Consider the following 22250-nt stretch of genomic DNA (forward strand, 5'->3'; position numbering starts at 1 on the left):
CACAGCCTGTGGATTTGAGCCCTGCGTCAGGCTCTGTGCTGGCAGCTCAGAGTCCAGATCCTACTTCAGATTCTGTGTCTCCCTCTCTCTCTGCCCCTTGCCCGCTCGTGTTCTGTGTGTCTGTTTCTCAAAATTAACAAACATTAAAAAAAAATTATTAGAATTCAGATCACCTACATGATCAGGCTTTTGTTACTCTCACCATGTAAAAGAGACTACAGGACTGGTTCCTAAGTGGTTCAAAGTTATGAAACAAACCAAAGTAAAACATACACAAACCAGAACAGGTTAAATCTAGTAAGATCAAATTTATATGTTAAGTTCCTACATGGATCCAAAAACTTCTGAAACAAAATGAAGAACCGTATTATTCTAATGTTATTTTTTCCTTAGAGGCATTAAGAGATTTTACCATAAATCCTTAGTAAGTGGGACCAAAGTTTAGAAATTTCTTTTTTAGTAAGCTGAAATCCACAAAATATGTTAAAAAAGAAATAAAACCACTGACTTTACTGGGTTTGTGTCTGACTCAACTCTTATTTATGGAATAGTAGAATTACATGAAATGAGTTCAAATGTCAACATGTGAGATACCCATCCTACATCCTTTCTAGTGAAGGAAGTTAAAATTTCTTATTTTGAAAAGGAACTTAATCTGTGGCTATCTGTGTGAAAATCACCTTACTTTATTGGCTTCCAGGGATTTAATTTGTAAAAAAATATTTAAAAAAAAATTTTTTTTTTTTATGTTTTATTTATTTCTAGGAGAGAGAGACAGTGTGAGCAGGGGAGGGTCAGAGAGAGAGGGAGTCACAGACTGAAACAGGCTCCAGGCTCTGAGCTGGCAGTCAGCACAGAGCCTGATGCGGGGCTCGAACCCACGAACCGCGAGATCATGACCTAAGCGAAAGTCGGACGCTTAACCGACTAGGCCACCCAGGCGCCCCTAATTTGTAAAAAAATATTTTTAACTACATAGTTCAATTCTAGGCATGTGGGATTTTGATATGCAATTAGCTATTCATAACTAAACTCTTACGCCCCAATCAAGCTTAAGAGAATCTCAACATGGATTAGAGAACATACCAGAAGCAAATGACCAAAGTGCCTTCATATCAATTCTTAGTTAATTACTCTAATTTAGGCTAGGAGTTACGTTATGTACCTTTCCACTAACTCAATTTGGTCCAGATAGAATCTTTACGTTTGCACTTGCTTATATAACTCACACAACAGGTCAATACTCGTTTAAGAAGCTAAAAATATGTATCCTAGTTAGCTAGAAGGGTATCTGGAAACATCTAATACTTAGCCAAAAAATTTCTACATAGAAACCTCAGAGGTGGGCTTTAGGAAACTCATCATAATCATAATTCTTTTCTTCTCACATACTATTGAGAACAGAAAACAGAATTCAGCATCACTGCTGAGACGTATGAGATAACTAAGTGCTAAACCTTAGATAAGCAATAGGTAGTTCACAGTATCTATTTCATTAAAGGATCAGAAATGAGTAAGACTTTCTTTTCTTAAAGCTATCCTTGATTTATATAATTATAGCCTTTACGAACAGATCTGTGAGAAATATATAAACTGATATGAAGAGTTATAAATATTAACTTACAGATTAGTTTACATAATTTTTAAGCATATAAAGCATTTATAAATTATTATAGATTTGGAAATCCTTCTGATGTCAAAAGCAGTCATTTGAAAGTTTCTGCACTTGAGCTTCTGTCACTGGATTCTTGGTATGAACTATACTGACTGTAGGTCTATTTCCAAACTCCTGAGACTATAACTGTTTTCTGTCAGCAAGTAAAATGGCACCCTTAATTGTATCGTAGAGACAGTTTTAAAAAAGCAGGTCTCATGCATAAGTCTAATCTCATGCATAAGTCTAATTTCCCTTACTCTTATTATTGTGGAATAAGGAAAAAACTGCTAGGTGAAAGGACGATCTAAAGAAGTAAACCCTATATAAAAAGTAACAAAAGAAAAGATGAATGATGACTAGAAACATCATAAAATGGAATCTCCCAAATAAGAGCTAAGTACTAATTCAGAGATTCTCAAGTTTTGTCTCTGGATCCCTTAAACTGTTAAATGTTATAGAGTACACCAGAGCTTTTATTATGTGGATTATGCTTATCAATATGGACAATAAAAATGGAGACATTTAAAAACATTTATTGTTTTAAAAATAAGATGTAAGTTTATGTAAATATATTTATGAGAACTTTTATAAATTTAGAAAAAATTTTATAAATTTAGAAAAAAGAGTGGCTCTATTTTACATCTTTGCAAATCTCTGTAATGTTTGGCTTAATAGAAGAAAGCTACATTCTCACATCTTCTTTGACATTCAATCTGTTGCGATACAATGTTTTGAAGTACAAGAAGAAAATACAGCCTCACACGGACAAGATGTTGGAAAAGGAAAAACTTCACAGAACTCTGAAGGGGCTTCAGGAGCCCTCAGAACACACTTGAGAACCACTACTACACTATGTATATAGAAGCTGCTCAATAAACTTATTGAGTGATATGGACATAACAAAGGCAGTTATGCAGGAAAATGAGCGTATAATATACTACCACAAGTAAAGGAAAATCTTCAAAATATTTCTTACTACACTGTTAGAGTATAAAGGATAAACATGCTAAACACAGTATAAACTATTACACAACTCAAGGAGACAGAATAAAACCAACTTCACACAGCAAATAATCTATCATTTCTTGAAAATTATTGAATGTTAATTTAAATGGGCTAACAACACATCTAAATTATTTGGGAAACTTTAAGCACACACACTCATATATACTATCCCTTCAATAATAACTAGGTATCACAAAAATAGTCTTAAAAACAGCTGCTTTTGTTTGGGATGATAAAAAAAAGTTCTGGAAAGGGACAGTGCTGATAGCTGCATAACACTGTGAAGGTATTTAATGCTATGAATTGTATACATAAAAAAGATTAAAGTGACAAATTTTGTCATATATATTACAATTTTTTAAATGCATGCAAAAATGAGGTTTAAAAAAGGTATATAACACAACACTTAAAAATGTAAAATGTCACATTAAAAAGGATTCTCTCCTTTGGGGCACCTGGATGGCTCAGTCAGTTAAGCGTCCAGCTCGATTTCTGGCTCAGGTTGTGATCACATGGTCTGTGAGACTGAGCCCCATAACAGGTTCTGTAATGACAGTGCAGAGCTTGCTTGGGATTCTCTCTCTCCGTGGCTCTCTGCCCCTCCCCCTGCTTGTGAATGTACTTGCTCACAAAATAAAAAATACTTTTAGAAAATGAGATAAAGTTCTATTTTCTATGTTTGACAGTATATTTAAAGTAAACAAAAGAAAACTTTCAAAAAAGAATGACCACCAGCTTTAACTATTAAGGAAAATACCTAAAATAAGAACACTTTTACTTACCTGCAACATGCTGACTATCTCAACTTTGTTGAAGAAAATAAAAGATGTAAGAGTAGAAAGAAAATTCTCTTCAAAAACAGATGGTGTAGGCAAAATGATGTCCTGAATGTACTGTACCCTGTAAGTCTGATGTATTTTTTGCCTTAATTCAGAGTCTGTTATTGGTATAACTTCCTTAAACTTTGCAGTTTTGGTCAAGAATTCTCTATGCCTTTTTGGCTGAGCCAAAGCAGGGTCATATTCAAGGCATCCCACGACATCCATGATACACTCATCAGAAAACATTACTTCAAACAATGTTGCCTTATTTAGAAATAAGATTCCTCTAATAATTTCATACAAATGGTGTAAGCCTTCAGTGTTTTCTAGGTTCTCACAAGCTTGGAACAGCTGCAGTAGTTTTTTAATATAGCCTTCATTTTCCAAGGCCAGAGCCAGCTTTTCCCTACGGATAGGTGAGGAGAGAACTGAGGTAACTAAGTCAGCAATCTCTTCAAGTTTATTGAGTTCACATGTGGGCAGGTCAATCAGATGACTGGTTTCAGGCATTTCTTCAAATCGTTCTTCTTCTGATTCATCAATGAGGTCCTGTGTGACTTCCACTGATGGATCCTTACCTTGAACCTAAAAACATCCAAGTACAGCTGGTTACCTTAAAATACAAAAGAATTCAAAATTTTGGAAATCAAATCACTGACAAATGGATTTAAGTAAAAATACCTAGCAAAGTAACATTATTGGCCACATAATCATTGTTAATTAAAAGTGAAGTCCACGGACCTGTGGGTGGCTCAGTCGGTTAAGCATCCAACTTCAGCCCAGGTCATGATCTCAGTCTGTTAAGTCTGAGTCCCATGTCGAGGTCTGTGCTGAGAGCTCAGAGCCTGGATCCTGCTTCAGATTCTGTGTCTCCCCCTCTCTCTGCCCCTTCTCCATTCACACGCGTTATCTCTCTCAAAAATTAACATTATTTCAAAAACAAAAAGTGAAGTCCAAAGGGGGAAAACACACCCAGTTTAGAATTATTGGACAAGTCTCAATTTCACCTCTAAATTTCTCAACTTATATATAACTTGAGGTTAATTAACTCTGACCCCTGATAACATATTTATTTCAGCTAATGTTGCACTAATTTATGTGATGTTATGTAATAATCATGGGCAGTTGTTTAATAACTTCACTGTATCTACAAGTTTTGAATTCTGCTAAAAGTTAACTCTTCTGTGGGTCCCCCAAATTACTATGTAGGGCTCTTAAAGCACCATCACACTGGCCCTACAAAACACTAGAAAGTTTAAACCAAACTAAAACCCAACTTCTTTCTTGGATTTTCAAGGGTGAGAAGGTTTCCTCTAATTACTTTTGAAATTCACTTTTGAAAAAATACCTGCTTTTGCTAAGAGCCTGAAACTGTTCTAAAAAACAAAGAATATTTTTTAACAACTTGGCATTTATTTAGCATCTGTGATAAAGCCTCTACATTCTAGTATCTAGAAAACACAATGAATAAAAAACTGTTTTATGATTCAGACTGATAGCTCAAGAAAAGTATGGCTAACTTTTAACAAGTTTTCTATAATGACTTCTTAAAAAAATTTTTTTTTAACACTTTATTTCTGAGAGCGAGCTCAAGTCCACAGGGGCATGGAAGAGTAAGGGAGACAGAGAATCCAAAGCAGGCTCCAGGGTCTGAGCTGTCAGCACAGAGCCTCATGCAGGGGTCAAACTCCTGAACTGAGAGATCATGATCTGAGATGAAGTCGGACACTTAACCAACTGAGACACCCAGGTGTCCCTATGATGATTTCTATAATGACTATTTAACATAAAAACTTTATTCTTTATAATTTTTTTCTAATTCCTAACACAAGAGTGCAATTATCTTCTCACCTCAAAACATCCAAATATCCTGAGATGTAAAAGCTCCACAAATTTCCAAATCCACCAAAGCAACATATGAAAAAAGATCTAAGGGCTTAGAGAAAGTAGATATACTGATGCGTACAAAAGACTTTTTCTCCTAGAGCATTAGAGTACTTCTTTTACCTGAGTTCTCAACAGAGGCACTGGGCTTAGGGAGACCGACATAAATATAAGAGAAAGTTTAAGTAACAAGGTCATGAGTGCAGTTCAGATAAAATGCCATGTAAACTCAGAAGGGAAACTCCTTCCAGCTTTTGAGAGTAAAGGGGGTGGTTAAGGAGAGAATATAAAGAAGAAATAAAAGCAGTGGCATTTGGACCTTCAAAGATGGGTAAGATTCAGATAGGAACAAAGATATACAAAGTACAAAGGGAATAGCAGAGTCAGATAGAAATGTGTGACATGCATATGGCAAACAGCAAAACTAGACATGTAGACTAAAGCCAGATTATGCAAAGTTAAGGGAAGTAAATGTGTAGTACTGTCCTTTAGAAAGTCAACCTGGCATCAGTTGTGTGGAATATATTTGAGAATATGGATAAATTAGGGTGTTATTCCAAAGTCTACATGAACAACTGAATTTAGATAGTGATGTTGGGACAGCTGAGGGACAGGTGCAAAAGAGAGGAGCCACAAATGCCTCTATAGTTTTAAATCTGTCATTAAGAAGATTATATGGCTCCTTTAACAAAAACTGGGAGGATGGAGAGGAATGGTTAGTAAATGTTCAGTTTTACTGAGTCTGAGGTGTTTGAATACCCAGCTGGCAACTAAATCTGTGGGTCTACTACTCAGGAAAGAGAACAGGACAGAAGACAGAAATCTGGTATTAGGGTAACTGACAGTACCCACAGAAACAGAAGTAGAGCAAGAGGTGGGGAAGGAAGAAGAATCAGAGGTTATAAAGAAAGAAGCCTGGCTGACTCAGTCGGTGAAGTGTGCAACTCTTGATCTCAAGGTTGTGAGTTTGAGCCCTAGGCTGGGTATAGAGATTACTTAAAAATAAAATCTTAGGAATAAGAACAACAACAACAAAAGAAGAAATCAGAAGAGTCAGCTTACACTTCACATGAATACAGTTTGCATATTGCTTAAGAATAAAAGTATAGCTACAGAAACATTCAACTAGGTTATACTATGTTTCTGCAGTATCTAATATTACCCTTACAAGCTTTCTGGACTCTCTCCTAAATTTAACTCTCACTTATAGATCGTATCAGACAGACCTGTCAATCCCACATAAACCCAAGTATTTGTCTGGATGTCAGGAGTGCTGTTCACCAGGTCTTTTTGGTTTTCTCCTTTTTGTGGCACTTGAGTTCTTTGCTTCCATGAAGTTGTATATAGCTGTGTAATTTGTTTTGGCCAATGAAATGTGAGCTAAGTGCCATATGTAACTTCTGGGAAGAACTTCTAAAAGCCATTGTTCTGATATGTCACTTTTCATTCTCACATTGCAATATTCTTCGAAGTTATCAAAATCAATTCTCTATCAGCTTGAGCCCCTGAGTAGGTCTGATAAATACAGCCCCCTCTTGTCTAACTCTAACCCTCATTGATCATTAGTAGCATTAAGAAAAAAAAACTTCTGTTGTGATAAGCCACTGAGATTTTAGGATTTTGTTACTATAACACAATCTTGGGGTGCCTGGTTGGCTCAGTGGGTTGGGTGTCTGATTTTGATTTTGGCTCTGGTCATGATCTCATGGTTTGTGAGATCGAGCCCCACACTGGGCTCTGTGCTGAGTGTAAAGCCTGCTTGAAATTCTCGCTCTCCCTCTCTCTCTGCTCCTCCCTTGCTCTTGCTCTAATATTAAAATAAAAAAACAGAAAAAAAAAAGAAAAGCTTTAAAAATACAACCCACAATCTGACCTTAACATTCTTTAAGAATGTTAAAGTCAGTCAACTATGCCAAACAAAAAACAATGTTTTTTTCTACACTCCTATCCTACATCCTTACAGTTGTTGTTTTAATTTTTTTCCCTTTTTAAGTGTCAAACACTATTACTTTCCCCTTTATATCTCAGGAGAGAAACTTTTGTCCTTTGAAAAAGAGATCACCAGTACTCAACATACTCCCAACATCCTTGTTCTCCATCTTACAACTTATCTTCTCACTCATTCCTTTCATCTCTTTAAAAAAAAATGTTCCTACCCTACCATTTTCTGAGGTTAAAATTTCCATATGTACTTTTGACTTTATGCTCTCTAAAAGATACAAACACACACACATACACAGAAATTATCTTCACTCTTATACTTTATTGCTCTCTGTGCTGTCAAACTTTTTAGAGAGGAGTTCTACTTTCTCATTATAAGGTGTTAAAACATAACTGTGTAATATTTTTGTTGAAATTGTTTTTTCAAAGGTCAGCAATGACCTCTCAGAACTGAAGAGTAAAATATATAGTTCTGTGGAATATCATGCAGTAATGAGGAGCAATAAACTAACTGTATATTTAGCAACATGCATAGATTTTAAAGGTACAGTACACCTCAGTTGTTTAGCAAAAAAATAAACTTCTTGGACCAGAAGAGTGGCCAAATCTAACGGCCCTTCCAAAGGTAGAAAAGTGTGAGGAACACTGCGATACCACCCAATGCTGGTCAGAGTGGCTAAAATGAACAAATCAGGAGACTATTGATGCTGACCAGGATGTGGAGAAACAGGCACCCTCCTACACTGTTGGTGGGAATGTAAACTGGTGCAGCCCCTCTGGAAAACAGTGTGGAGGTTCTTCAAAAAATTAACAATAGAATTCCCGTATGACCCAGCAATAGCACTGCTAGGAATTTACCCAGAGGATACAGGAGTGCTGATGCATAGGGGCACATGGACCCCAATAGTCACAGTAGCACCTTCAACAATAGCCAAATCATGGAAAGAGCCCAAATGTCCAACAACTGACAAATAGATCAAGAAGATGTGGTTTGGGGCACCTGAGTGGCTCAGTCAGTTGAGTATCTGACTTTGGTTCAGGTCATGATCTCATGGTTTGTGGGTTCGAACCCCATGTAGAGCTCTGTGCTGACAGCTAAGAGCCTGGAGCCTGTCTTCAGATTCTGTGTCTCCCTCTTTCTCTGACCCTCCCCTGCTCATGCTGTCTCACTCACTCTCTCTCTCTCAAAATAATAAATAAAACATTTAAAAAAATGTGGTTTATCTATGCAATGGAATACTACATAGCAATGAGAAAGAATGAAATCTGGCCATTTGTAGCAACGTGGATAGAACTTGAGGGTGTTATGCTAAGTGAAATAAGTCAGGGAGAGGAGGACAGAGACCATATGTTTTCACTTATAAGTGGAACAGGAGAAACTTAACAGAGGACCATGGGGGAGGGGAAGGGGGAAAAATAGGTGGAGAGCAGGAGGGAGGCAAACCATGAGAGACTCTTGAATACTGAGAACAAACTGAGGGCTGATGGGGGTGGGGGAGAGGGGAAGGGAGTGATGAGCACGGAGGAGGGCACTTGTAGGGATGAGCACTGGGTGTTATACGGAAACCAACTTGACAATAAACTATAAAAGAAAAAATAAAGTGTGAGTAAAAATCAGTGGCAAAGCGGGGGAAGAAATAGTAACTAAAGGCAAAAAAATGAATAAATGGGTACAGCAAGAAGAGAAATCCAATATTAATACTAGTGCCTCAAGAAAGGATCAGAGCAAGAGGTAATATTCTTTTAGCTCAATTTTATCAGATGCCTGGATGGGTAAAAACCATATGTTTGCCAAGATCACCTGTTCTCGGGACTTGACAAGGTTAAATGGAAGCCTGTAATTAAACCAGATGAGTTACACCACTCTGGGAGACAATTTGTCATACAATATAATGATGAACTGAAACAACTGTTAATGACCAAGTTAATAAGTCTAGATGTGCCAGACTTGTACTTTTCAGATTACATCTACTACCATACTACAATATGGTGTACTACTAGCTACCATTGCTGATCCAACTATCATCTTATGTACATAAGCCTCATGGTAATATTAATATTGATAATCATATGTATTGAGAGACTGAGTTAAATAAAGACTCCTCAACATCAATGCTGATAGAAAATGACTGTCAGGAGGAAGAAATGAATTTTGTTAACCACCAGTTAATTTCCATGTGAAACACTCCTGCACAAATATATATCATAAGGTACAAATTTCAGTATATCAAGAAGGAAAATGAGTAATCAAATCAGTATAAAAATATAAAAAGGAAATCATGGCTTTATCAGACAAATTAGTTGTTTCTTAAATCCATCCCTACCCCAGGACATCTCCTCCAAATACTAGGCATATTCATACTGAAAGTTGCTCTGTCATATACATGTTGTACTAAATACAGACACTTAGAGAAATATGATCATTTTGCTGTGAGAGTCTGGCAATGGGCCAGGGGGTGGCCTTTGCAGCCAAGGATTAGTCTTGCCTAAAGAAAGATCTGTCCTTTGCCTAGTTCCTAAGACGTAATCTAAGCACTCTGAATATCCTGTTTGACATGTGACTGGGAGCCGTAGGCTATGCCGGATATTCTATGTGTAGGTAACACAGGGCTTTAACTTGCGACCCTGAGATCGAGTCTAACGCTTAACCAACTGAGCTATCCAGGCATCCCAGAAGTCAAGAGCACTTTTGATCATTAGTGCCTGGCACACAGTATTCATAAACATTAGGCAAATAGGTGACCAAATATTAAAGAAAAACCTCGAAGACTTTTAACATAATTAATCTTTTTTTTTTTGTTTAAAAGATTCTGACCTTTTATTAATTATGAATATATACTATAAAAATCTAAAATGGTAAAACATTCTCTCTCCATTTTTTTAAAAGTTTATTTATTTATATTGAAAGACTGACAGAGAGAGAGAGAGAAAGCAGGGGAAGGGCAGAGAGAAAATCCCAAGTAGGTTTTATCCTGTCATCACAGAGCCTGAAATGGGGCTCAATCTCACAAACCATAAGATCATGACCCAAGCCTAAATCAAGAGTTGGAGGCTTAACCAACTGAGCCATCCAGGTGCCCCCTCCACATTCTAATACATATCTTCAGGTAAAAAGAAAGAAAAAAAAATAAAGAATGCACACTTAAGTTAAATACTAATTAAAAAACCATACCTGACAAATTTTTTCCCAAATCTCGTCGCAGCCAGCTTTTTCCTGAAAACTTAGAGCCAGATCATAGTTCTCAGCTTCTGACCAAACAATTAATGTATCCTGTTTAAAAATAAAGATTTCTACATCATCATACTAGAAAAGCTAGGAAAGAAATAACTACAAAGTATAAACAGAAATCAAGAGGACAGGAAACAGTACAGCTATAACAAATGCCCTCTGCTAAGTGTAAACAATGCATACTCAATTGACATCATGTAACTATATTTTGTTACCCTGTGAAACTCTAGTAATACACTGTCAATGGAAAAGCTTTGGTATTAAAATGATATTGAGCAATTTTCTAAAACAAAAAATATTAAAATGGTTTAGCAATCTCTGGTTCATGTACCAAGATAAAGTTTAACGGAAAGTCTAGCCATTTTGGGCCAACCTGTAATGTAGTCATTCTAATCATCTACTTCATTTGTTTCTACCAACTAACCACCTACCACCTACAAGTTGATCTTTTCCTTTAACTTGGCTGTCAAATAGTTGCAAGCAGACCGACTAATAGCTGAAAAAACTTAGTTTAACCCTTTCTATCTTGTCCCCCTCTTCTGAATCTTCTTAATCTTGGAAGTCAAATTTGCCATGAAGTATTCTAAAATTTCATCATGTCACTCCTTTCATTTAAAAATCTTCTGTGGCTCCCACCATATACAAAAGAGGTTTTGAAATATGTAAATACGTAAAAAGAATTCTTTATACAAACAAAATTTTACTAAGAATCTTTATGTAGAAAAAGATAAAGACAAAGCTCCTCAGGTTAAAGCACTAGGACATATATTCAGGTTGCAGGTACTTTCTTCAACCCAAGTCAACTTCTCAGAGCTCTCCTCAAAACAGCTTCATGAACAGTGATCTCCAAAAGTTTTGTGGGTCTCTCAAATTAATTAAACATTATATTCAGAAATATAATATTAGCAAACCAATACTTTATAAAGCATACAGTAAAATAGAAATCAAAAAGCCTTATATAAAGATAAAATAAGCAATATTTTAAAATATTTGCACTGTTATGGTTCCATACCATGATTAGTTAGCATTTTAAGACCCAATATATACTTAGAGCACAGTAAATCCACAAATGACAGTAGATACAAACCCATATTTAATGTCACCCTTTTAATAATTCTGAATTTGGGGGGAGGGGAAACTTCTTGTGAGATCTATTTATCTCTGTTTGCACTGTCACCCAGCTCACAGATTAAACTAGGAGTATAAATGTTAGCTTTACCATTACTATGTCCATTTGCACTTACATTATTGTTTTCAACCCTTTTCAGGACACATTTTCATTTTGTTAGGGTTATAGGTCAGTTTAAATTCGAAAATAAAAAGTTACCTGTGCATGCTGGCTACTATAATTCACAGAAGTTAGGGAACACTTTTGATGGAAGCGTTACTCTTAAAATACTCTATTTATCTATATACATTTTTTACTTCTGATCACTTGTTTATCAAATATTAGCAAAACTTAATTTCTTTTGATTAAAATATATAAACAGGTTTCTTTTAAATTTCAATGCTTTATAATGTGCATTCCATTTTGGATATCACTAGTACAACAGGATGAAATCCAAACTCCTTTATCCAGGTATATAAGGCCCTTTCCAATTTGGTTTCAGTCTATCTTCTGAAAGAAAGTCTAGGTAAGCAATGAAGTCTGTTTAAGGTAATTAATTAAGTCTCCTTCTTCATCATCATTTTCTTGTTTCTTCCCCAAGCCAGGCAAAACCCTGAAACTAAATGGGACTTATATTCAGAATCCTTTTTCAATGTAAAGAGGACTGACCTTGGGAGATGGTTAAAAATTCAGATTCCCAAGCTTCTCCCTTGGGAACTGAGGGAAAATCCTGATTTTTAAGGGCCTCAGTTAATTCTTTTGATAAGTCAAATTTGAAAACATCACCTAAGTTTACCTCTGGTTGGCTGACAGAGGATAGGAAGCTGCTATCAGAGTAGGAACCTTCCAGCTCTATGAAATCTACTCAAAATGAGTGGCAAATCCCATCCTTCCTCCCCCCCCCCCAAACCCTACTATCTCAGTCAAAAAATAACCATAAGAAGCACTTCCTTAGAACTGCTTGTTCTGAGGATCACAGTAAAAGCTCCTAGGTAAGAGAGCACAAAGCTGGCACAAGACTATTTAAAACAAAACATAGTGTTAAATGGCAGAGTTCCCCACATATCCAAAAAGTCAAGCTCCATTTTTATAGTAATGTCTGTTTTCAACTGCTGTGCTCTTTGTGTTCTAGGTTTTGCTCATTTGTGTATGGCACACATATCTTTGGGACATTATTAATGCTTGTTTAAACCAAGAGAAGCTTAGAGTTTTCCTCTACCAACTAAACATTTAATCACCACTATGTCCCTATGGAAATCAGATTTAAAATGAGCCTGCAGGGAGAAGAGAAAGAGTCAGTTATATTTGGTCTGTTCCTTTAAAAAAAGAAGAAAGGTGATTATGTCTAAGCCAAGATGGAAGTAAGACATGAGCTGAGGAAGCTTGAAAATTTAGCTTTTACTGAATCAGATTTTCACAATGTTGTTTTATTATAAGAAATGGTCATTTTCAATCTTAAATATTAAAAACACATTCTTGAGGTGAACACGGTTTAAATCAAAGGTTCTTAATAATCCAAGGCTTAAACAACACTTTAGAATTATTTCTAAAACTTAGTGCTTAACATCTTTTCTAGAGAAACGGTCTTCAGTTTTTGTATTATATTCACAAAGGCATTTGTGACACATTTAAAACAGTCTTAACAAACCAATGGATTATTGTTTCAGTTTTCCTCTCCAGTACATTAACGTGAATAAAATCTGCTCATGAATATTTGAGATCCTATTGTTTGTATGACCCACCCTATTGTTTGCCCCAACAGCTCTGACAAGATTCAGTACAGATAAAGCTGAAGGTTTTCAAAACGAACGCTTATTTTTTAAGAAAAAGGAGAATAGAAATATCAGACTTGGAGAATTCAATTTGCAGATTCAAAATCAGTTTAGAAGTCTGAAAATGAGGGGCGCCTGGGTGGCTTAGTCGGTTGAGCGTCCGACTTTCGCTTAGGTCATGATCTCGCGGTTCGTGGGTTCGAGCCCCACATAGGGCTCTGTGCTGACTGCCAGCTCAGAGCCTGGAGCCTGTTTCAGTCTGTGACTCCCCCTCTCTCTGACCCTCCCCTGCTCACGCTGTCTCTCTCTCTCTCCTAGAAATAAATAAAACATTAAAAAAAAAAAATTTTTTTAAAAAATAAAAATAAAAATGTTTAAAGAAGTCTGAAAATGAGTGAGATTAACCAGTTGTATGGTGCAGCACAACATCTAGCTCTCCAATAGTTCCTAACAGTAGTTGACCTAAATTTGTTCCAAGATAGAGTTTTAAATTATACTATGGTATAACATACAGTCCAAAACAGACATGATGACATTGCTAAAAAACAGTATTAAAATCTTCCTAAAATCTGTGATATATTTGGATATAATGGGAATAACTCCAGACTAGAATTAGGACCTGAGTATCACTCACAGTTTCACTGTCCACTATTTCTGTGATTTTCAAAGTATTTAACCCCTTTGATTTTTCTTTCCTCATTAGAAAAGAGGAATATGATGAGATTATTATGACCATAGGTCTCTCATTTAGCTTATGTACGAAGTACTAAGCTAAAGCATTTTTCATATATTAATTCACAACTATTACAAGATATAGGTAGTACCTCCAATTGAACCTCTATATAAGGCCCCTCTCCGTTTGATTTCCAAGAATTCCTCCTTAGTCTCATTCCAAACCACCACTCAGAATATACCTGACCCATTACTGCCCAATCTTTCCAACATAATAATTCATGTCCTCCACTTGTGCTCCTGATCTATAGCTAGAGTGGGCTCTACTCATTACATTCATGCTGTTACTTAACTCAGCATTCAGTATTATAGAAATACTCTTTATATACTATACTACATATTATACTCCTTACGTAAGTCTATTCCCCACAATGCCTCTCAGGTAAAACCCCAAATCCCTAATTTTACTGGATTATTTTGCCAAATAAGAGATACAATGTGACCATTCTCACCTTTACATTTAAAAAATTTTTTAATTTTTATTCCTTTTTGAAAGAGACAGCACAAGCAGGGCTTGGGAAGAGAGAGAGGGGAGGACACAGAATCTGAAACAGGTTCAAGGCTCTGAGCTGTCAGCACAGAGCCCAACGCAGGGCTCAAACTCATGAACTGTGAGATCATGACCTGAGCTCAAGTTAGATGCTTAACCAACTGAACCACCCAGGCACCCCTCACCTCTACCTTTTTTTAAAATTTAATGTTTATTTTTTAGAGAGAGAGAAGGTGAGAGAGAGCAAGCAAGTGTGAGCAGGGGAAGGGCAGAGAGTTGGAGGGAAACACAGGGTCTGAAGCAATCTCTAGGCTCTGAGGAACTGTCAGCACAGAGCCTGATGCGGGGATCAAACCCACAGACTGTGAGACCATGACCTGATCCGAAGTTGGATGCTTAACCACCTGAGCCACCCAGGCGCCCCTCACCTCTACCTTTAGGACAGATGTTCTTCTAGTTATAACCCAGAATAGTCTCAATATTTTACTTGCAGGATATGAACAGCCATTAACTGACTGACGCTTACCAAAATTGCTCTCCCTTAGTCTCAAGACAACACATTTTTCTGATTCTCTACTCTTCCAATTGCTTATTCTTCCTCTTAACTAGATCTTCTTCCTAATTACCAAACACCTAGCTCAGCAGCATGCCTTGTCAATTCTATCTTCAGTATCTCAAACCCATCCACCTCTTTCCATTTCCACTGACATCTTCCTAACCTGATTCAACATTTATCTCTGGCTTGGATTATATTGTAATCTCTCAACTACACTCCCAGTTATTGTGCCTCTTCAATTCTACATATTTTTGCCTCTAGTTTGGATGTCACTGCTCTGCTGAAAATTTTCAAAAGCTTTCAAATGCACTCTAAAACTCTAAACCAGTTAAAAACCCCTAAGCAGCACTCTCAACCAAGTATTATTGGATGAATGAATAAATGTGGACAATTCAAAAAGGCGATCATATGCTTTATTCTTTTCTCAATTTCTATCTACTCCCTTGAAAGAGGTCCCTTCTTATAGCTAAAAGTAGCATCTTCTACACCAACTCTTACTCTATCTCTAGTTCCAGATGTTCATTATAAGACCTTTGCATTTATGTTATCATCACTTCAAAGCTTAAGTGGGAAGGTGGGGAGGCGCAGAGGAGGGGAGAAGGTATAGAACAGTATATAGTATGCTACCAATTATGCCAGCAAAAAAGGAAAATATATACGTTATTACATGCCTACGCATTTACACATGCCTAAGACCTCTATGAAATATGCAAGAAACTGATAACACTGGTGGCCTCTAGCAATGGAAAGCCTATGGATAGAGTCCAGGGTGGAAGAGACTTAACCAAATACTTTACGAATTTTTAATGATGTGAATGTATTATCTATTCAAAAGTTGTTTTGGTTTTTTTTTTTAAATAAACAAGCCAGGAGCCAAATGATTAATGTAAACTTTTCTTCTCAACTTCCTGGTTCCTGGAGAAAACCATCACGTTCCTGGAGAAAAACCATCATTTTCCTGGCCCCAAGACTCTAAACATTACTAGTGACCCTTGATTCCTTCTCTTTCATATTTTGTCATTCACCAAATATTCTAGCAGTTTCTTGGAAATATACTGGAGCTCTATTTCTTTTTTCTAATTCCATTTACTACACTGAGCAGACTTTCATTTTTCTGCATCTGAATTATAGCAAATAGTCTTGCTACCCCAAAGCTCTTGTTTCCCTCTCCACCCCCAATTCATTATTCATGACACTGCCACACTTGCTTCCCAAACATCATTATCACTTTCATCATGTTAGGCCCCCTCCTCAATAGTATATAATAGCTCCCTTTTGTTTAGCAAACCAAACGCAAAAATAAGAAACTTCTGCTCCAAAGAGGGTAAATAACTTTTGTGTGAGGTGTACCATTTCCTTCAGCAGACACCACCAGGGAGAGTGAAATTTTTCTTAATGATTCTAGATCAAATCAATCTTCCTTCTTTAGTTTTCTACTGCCCAAGTCTGTGGAATAAATTGCTTTTTATAAATTTTGTGTTGGCATATACATGCTGTATAATCTCAGTCAAGAAACTTGACCTTTTTGTGCCTTAGCTGCCTTATCTGTGGAATGCTTTCATGGGCTTTCAATAAGGACTAGGTTAAAACACTTTATCAGCTGTTTTATTATCATAATGTAAATGTTTCACCTGTTATATCTTGTCTCCCAAAAAACCCATAGGGACTTCCTTAAACTTCTCTCCTAAACTCAATTAACACATAACTGTATTAAATATAAGAGTACACATCCCTATGACTGTTTTTGATTTAGTCAAGATCAGTAGGATTGACACTAATAACTTAAAATTTTTATATGTATCATCAAGCACTTTATTTTCATATTCTACTGTATAATCATTCTTTTATCTTTCCAATGTGTTTATTCATTTAAACACTTAATTATATTGGCTCCTTTAATATTCTCTTCTCATTACTACTTCACTACTGCCTACAGTAACCAAGAAAGTGTTATCAATCAATGATGACCTATTGATATGGGGTCATTTGACATTCAACTCAACTCATTCTAACTTATTTTGAGCCCATTTCAGAACCTGGCTCATTTAGAACTGTAATGTTAAAAAAAGAACGTTAAATAATTCTCTTTGAACTTATCCAATGTATTCTGTAGCAATACATCCTATAAACTATGAGCATGTCATTCACTGAAGCCTTTTTAAAATTAAAAACCCACTACTGATCAATATATTTCATCTAAATTTTGGAAATGAATAATTTTCTGGGCCAAAGTATTGAATAACTTAAGTGATATTTAAACATATAATTCTAATGAAAATAGAAAAATATCTGTGTTTGTAAATCTCAATTTGTATAATCTGTAAAATGTACAAAAAGAATATTTTGGCAAAAAATAGAAAAACTGTATATATAACAGAGAAACTGAGTTTAAAAGAATCCCTAAATTGCTTATTGAAGCTATTAGAAAATTGTACTCAATTTAAACAAAAATAAAGAAGTGACTCTATTTATACATTTTTCAATCTTAGATACAAAGCTTTTCCATATTACTCTCAGTGCCAGTGTTCTCTTATACTTTAATGTTATTTAGTAAAAGTAATTCACCTAGAAAAAAGTTCTTAAAAATCCTAACAGTGTATATATTATTTAAACATATTAACTATGGAAAACATTTTCCCAACAGCATTAAGTTTTTAAAGTAAGTACTTTTTTCTCCAATACTTTAGCTTTCTAGGAGAGTAAGAAGAAAGTAAGTAATTAAGAAGAAAGATATGTTCCAAGGTTTCGAATTGAACCATCATGTATTTCCGGACTAACGTTGGAGGACTATTTCATACACAAACCACCACCTTACGTGATCTTTTCAACAGCAACAACACTTAAAGACTCATACACAATCTGAAAAGAATCCACATTATAATTAATTTGTAGGGAGTCACATTAAAGACACAGTTCCTGAATATTTTATATTCATGCAGATGGGGGGGGGGATGATTACAAATTGTTATTTCTTTCCGCACAGGCAGAAGCAAAAAAATAAAATAAAAGTTACTATCTGGTAAAATTCAGTGCATAGAAAGATAATCATCTGCTTGGCTGACTTAGAAATTAAATTTACTTAAACGTCCAAGTTACAGGAAACATTTTCAGGTGTTCAATACAAGACAAACGTTTGACTCTCCAAAAAGACACATAATATTTTCTAAGCAGTAAGAAAAAAACAACATGAATGTTGAAAAACAAAGGATTTCAAAGAAGTAATTAAGAATATACTGCATATACAAAACAAATGTTTAACAGTATGAGACTTTTACGAATAACGAGCTGTGCAGTAGACATAATGTCATTACTCCAACTGTGAAGTATTTATTTCTGGGCATCCAAATTTTCACTGACCTTGAAGAAAGTAGGTATTGATGATGTGAATAGAATCCTAAAGTAATTTATCCTTTCCTTCAAAAATCTCTGCCATATTTATTTTACACACCACACGCGTGTGCGCACACACACACAGTGGAAATAATCCAAATGTCTTATAGGTGTATATCACACAGAAGAATACTATACAGTTCAAAAAAAAAAAAAAAAACCTGACTAAATCTACACTGTTAACATCAACAATCTTCTAATTAACTGTTGAGTGAAAAATGAAAATCCAAAGTACATGTAAAAGCAGAAGACCAACTGTATAAAGTTTAAAAACACATAAAAGACTACATATTATTTATGGGTATGTGCATATGCAGAAAAAGTATATAAGCATGTACAGAAATAATACATCAATTTCAGAATAATGGTAAGCTATAAGGAGGATGGAGAATGGATAGAATGAGGTGCGGGTACAATGGGGACCTTAACCATAATGTTCAACATTACAAAGATTTGAAACAAATATAGTATAATGCTAACATTGTTAAATTTGGTGATGTTACAAAGACACACATTATATTTTCTGTAGTTTTCAATTTTGAAATCTTTCATAACAAAAATGCAAACATTCACAAAAGAAAAGTTCAAGCTGCTGCCAATTCCAGATTAAATAACTGGGCACATTAAAATACAACACAGATTTTCTCTTCCCAAATAAGACAATAAATATTAACAGAAAACACTACATGACTGGCAACGTACACTTTTTATAAAGAATCACACCACTGCTTATATTAAAAATATAAAACAATTAAGGAACAGGATTCAAATGTTTCTACTTCAAAAACTCTACTTTTGCTTGAGTCAAAGAATCAAATTTCACACCACAAACAGGTTTTCCTCGCTTTAAAGGGTGTCCCTTTGAATTTTCTTATATTCCATTTCCTTTAAACGTGATCAAGAATAGAAAGGCTTATATACAGAGTATAAAAGATACCTGGCTATCTGTAGTTAAATAAGACTAAGAGAATACACTATATTGTAACATAAACTAACAGTGGCTCAATTCAAAGATAATAAATTACTGCCAGCACAAAAACTTTCACTTTTCAGTTTGAAACTTTTGACCTACAAGGGAAATACAGTGTGTAACTCTGTTTACCAAACATGTTTTTTCTTCTCAGAAAAGTTTTCCCATCTTTGTCAGATTAATACTTTCTTGATCACAGATGAAGTCTTTCAAATTAAAGATAAACAACTACTTGCCTGTTGTTTCTGATATGCAGTGTTTGGATTTATCTTTGATTCCAAGAGTAGTGATCCTGAAAGATAAAAAAATAGTATTTATAAGTTTCAATTTATAAAACTGATTAGAATACCAAAAAAGCCGACAAAAACAAAAACCCTCTGTTCTCTTTTCCTTATCTAGACATGCGAAGTGATCAAATGTATTATGATTCACATTTTTCTCTCCAGATCTAGGTTTTGTATTTAATTTAGAACACACCATCTTATCCCCATATTCCCTTAAAGGAAAAAAATCCACCTAGATCAACATTCAGACCAGAAATATAAGGAGTCTAGATATCATTCAAGTTTCATTGAAATGAAAAATTTAAGGTCTAAATGACTACTTGAAGCCAAACTGTTTTTAACAAACTTATTTTATTGCATTCCAGTTTAACAAATTACAAAGGATAACAGGAATCTAAGTAGTTAGTACACAAATTACAGAACTGCATTTATTCTCTTCTTAACAAAAAGGACACTTCATGTAGAAATAAACGTCCACAACTATTTAAAATAAAAGGGAGAGTGTGAGAGTTCAAAATACAAGAATAAATTTAAGACGGTTATTTTCCTATTATCTGCACACAGTTGCTCAAACAGAGGCGTTCAGATTACAAGAAGAATGGTTTTAATTACGGCTCTACATTTCATAATTTAAAAACACTTCACATATGACTCCTCCATTAAATCAACGGATATACGTTTACAATCTGCTCTGGTGTCCTAACTTGTTTAGGCTGTACAGCACCCACTTTTTCATGGCAACCTCTACAAAGGCAGCCTGGAGGAACCCCAGACTATAAATATGTTTGTGCATGCGTGTATCGTGGCAACAGTCTGCAATAACTGCAGGAAAAGGTGCCTTTTGGTCTTCCCCAGCACCTGTCGACTGGGGCAAACGGATTCGTTAGTAAAATTGGTTAAAAAAAAAAAAAAACACTCAAAAAAGTAAAGTTTCGCTAAGACTTCTGAAACAGAGAAGTAACTGGGTATAAGAAAGCAAAAAATAAAGTGGGGGGGGGTTGTCGTCATCTCCTTAGAGCGAGTAAATAACTAGTGTCTCTCATTACTTCCTCCCTCCTCACTCTCTCCTTTTTAAAGGAGGCGAGACTGGAGAGGAAGGGGTCAAATCCTTAATAGGGATAGGAGGCGGAGGAACAGCATCAGCGTCTGAGGGTAAATGCGGCCAAAGTAGTTTGTTTTTACCTTAACAGAAGTGCAGACACAAAACCAGTGCGCTGTCCCAAGATGTGGCAGTAATAGTACCCGGCCCAGGGCCTAAACACCAAGGTTATGCCCAAAACGGAGGCACTGACTGTCCCCTATTCTATGTTCCAATAACCTTACCGTCGGACTCAGCCCGAACCAGCAGCGACATCCCCTTGAGCTCCTCTACATAAGTAGAGGAGACGTGCCCGGTGCCTCGGTCGTCCCATTGACGGTCTTCGTTGAGGGTGTAGACCTTCACTCGCCGCCGCGTATCCGACATGGTGGCTGCTGTCCCCACCGCTCCAGCCGCCGCCTCCTCGCTCACGTCGTCCGCGCCCCTCACTCCTGAAAGACGGTTGCGGCGGAGGCGGCAGCGGCGGCGGCGGCTCCAGAGAGGCCCGAGTTCACCATGGCTCCCAAGGTTCAGTCGCGGGAAGGGGCAACAAGAGTCACCGAGACCTCTCCGCCCGGAGACCCGGTAACTTTTCACTTCACCCCCGCACACACCCGCCCTCCCCTCCCTTTACCCCCCCAGAGCTCGCTCGCTCTCCCGCCGCCGCCGCCGCCGCGGTAACTACTACAGATCCGCCATCTTGTAACCCGATTCTCTCTGCCTTTCTCTTCCTCCTCCAGCGGACTCGCACGGGCTGCCCTAGCAGGGGCTACGGCGGCCGACGAGTCCAACACGTTGCGCCTCTGCTTTCCGCACGCGCTTCCCGAGCCGGCAGTGCTCGGTGTTCTCGCGAGGCGGTTAACTGGACCAAAGTGGGAGGGTCTAAGCGCAACTTCCTCTTCTCTCGGTCCCGCCTGCTGTCGCAGGATCTCGGCCGCGTGGTTGGCTCTCGCGAGTTCTCTGTACTCTCTAGTGCCGCGAGACTGCTTTCTGAGCAGGCGTCTAGAGCTGTCTCGGATCTTTCTTGAAGTGGCTGGATTCCCTGAGGGTGTAACGAGCCGTGGGACCCAGCTCTGAGGAAAAAGTAGAGCAAACCTGGGAGGTATGCATCCTCGGAAGGGGCTAACCTTGAGCAAGAGGGAAGGAAATGTGCTCGCACTTCTAATTGGAAGCTAACCCTGTCAGCCTATGGGAGAAAAAGTTTAAAATTTCTTTCTGTGAACACGTAGGAACATTGATCCCTTTAAGACGACCCGAAACCCACTAAAACTTATTATGGTGTCTTTTAAAGCTAAGCATCCCCTCAGGAAGTGTTCTGTGGATCTCCAGGCGA

General features: G+C 36.8%; 1 protein-coding gene across 3 annotated transcripts in view; it reads right to left on the minus strand.

Annotated features, from left to right (window-relative positions):
* Window positions 1–21553, minus strand: part of PPP4R3B (protein phosphatase 4 regulatory subunit 3B) — a 61015-nt gene extending 39462 nt beyond the window's left edge. The window contains exons 1-4 of one of the 3 annotated variants that reach the window (XM_039218158.1): window positions 21163–21549; window positions 19792–19847; window positions 10481–10579; window positions 3445–4068 (exon numbers count right to left, since the gene is read on the minus strand). In XM_039218158.1, the coding sequence (XP_039074089.1) occupies window positions 3445–4068; window positions 10481–10579; window positions 19792–19847; window positions 21163–21304 (921 nt within the window). In that variant the 5' untranslated portion in view covers window positions 21305–21549. Of the gene's footprint in view, window positions 1–3444; window positions 4069–10480; window positions 10580–19791; window positions 19848–21162 lie in introns of all 3 variants that reach the window. The other 2 variants (XM_039218156.1, XM_039218159.1) reach the window with 2 other exon arrangements.
* Between the last annotated feature and the right edge of the window lie 697 nt (window positions 21554–22250).

This window comes from Hyaena hyaena, unplaced genomic scaffold (genome assembly GCF_003009895.1).
Source record: "Hyaena hyaena isolate Hyena2069 unplaced genomic scaffold, ASM300989v1 scaffold_746, whole genome shotgun sequence".
NCBI lineage: Eukaryota > Metazoa > Chordata > Mammalia > Carnivora > Hyaenidae > Hyaena > Hyaena hyaena.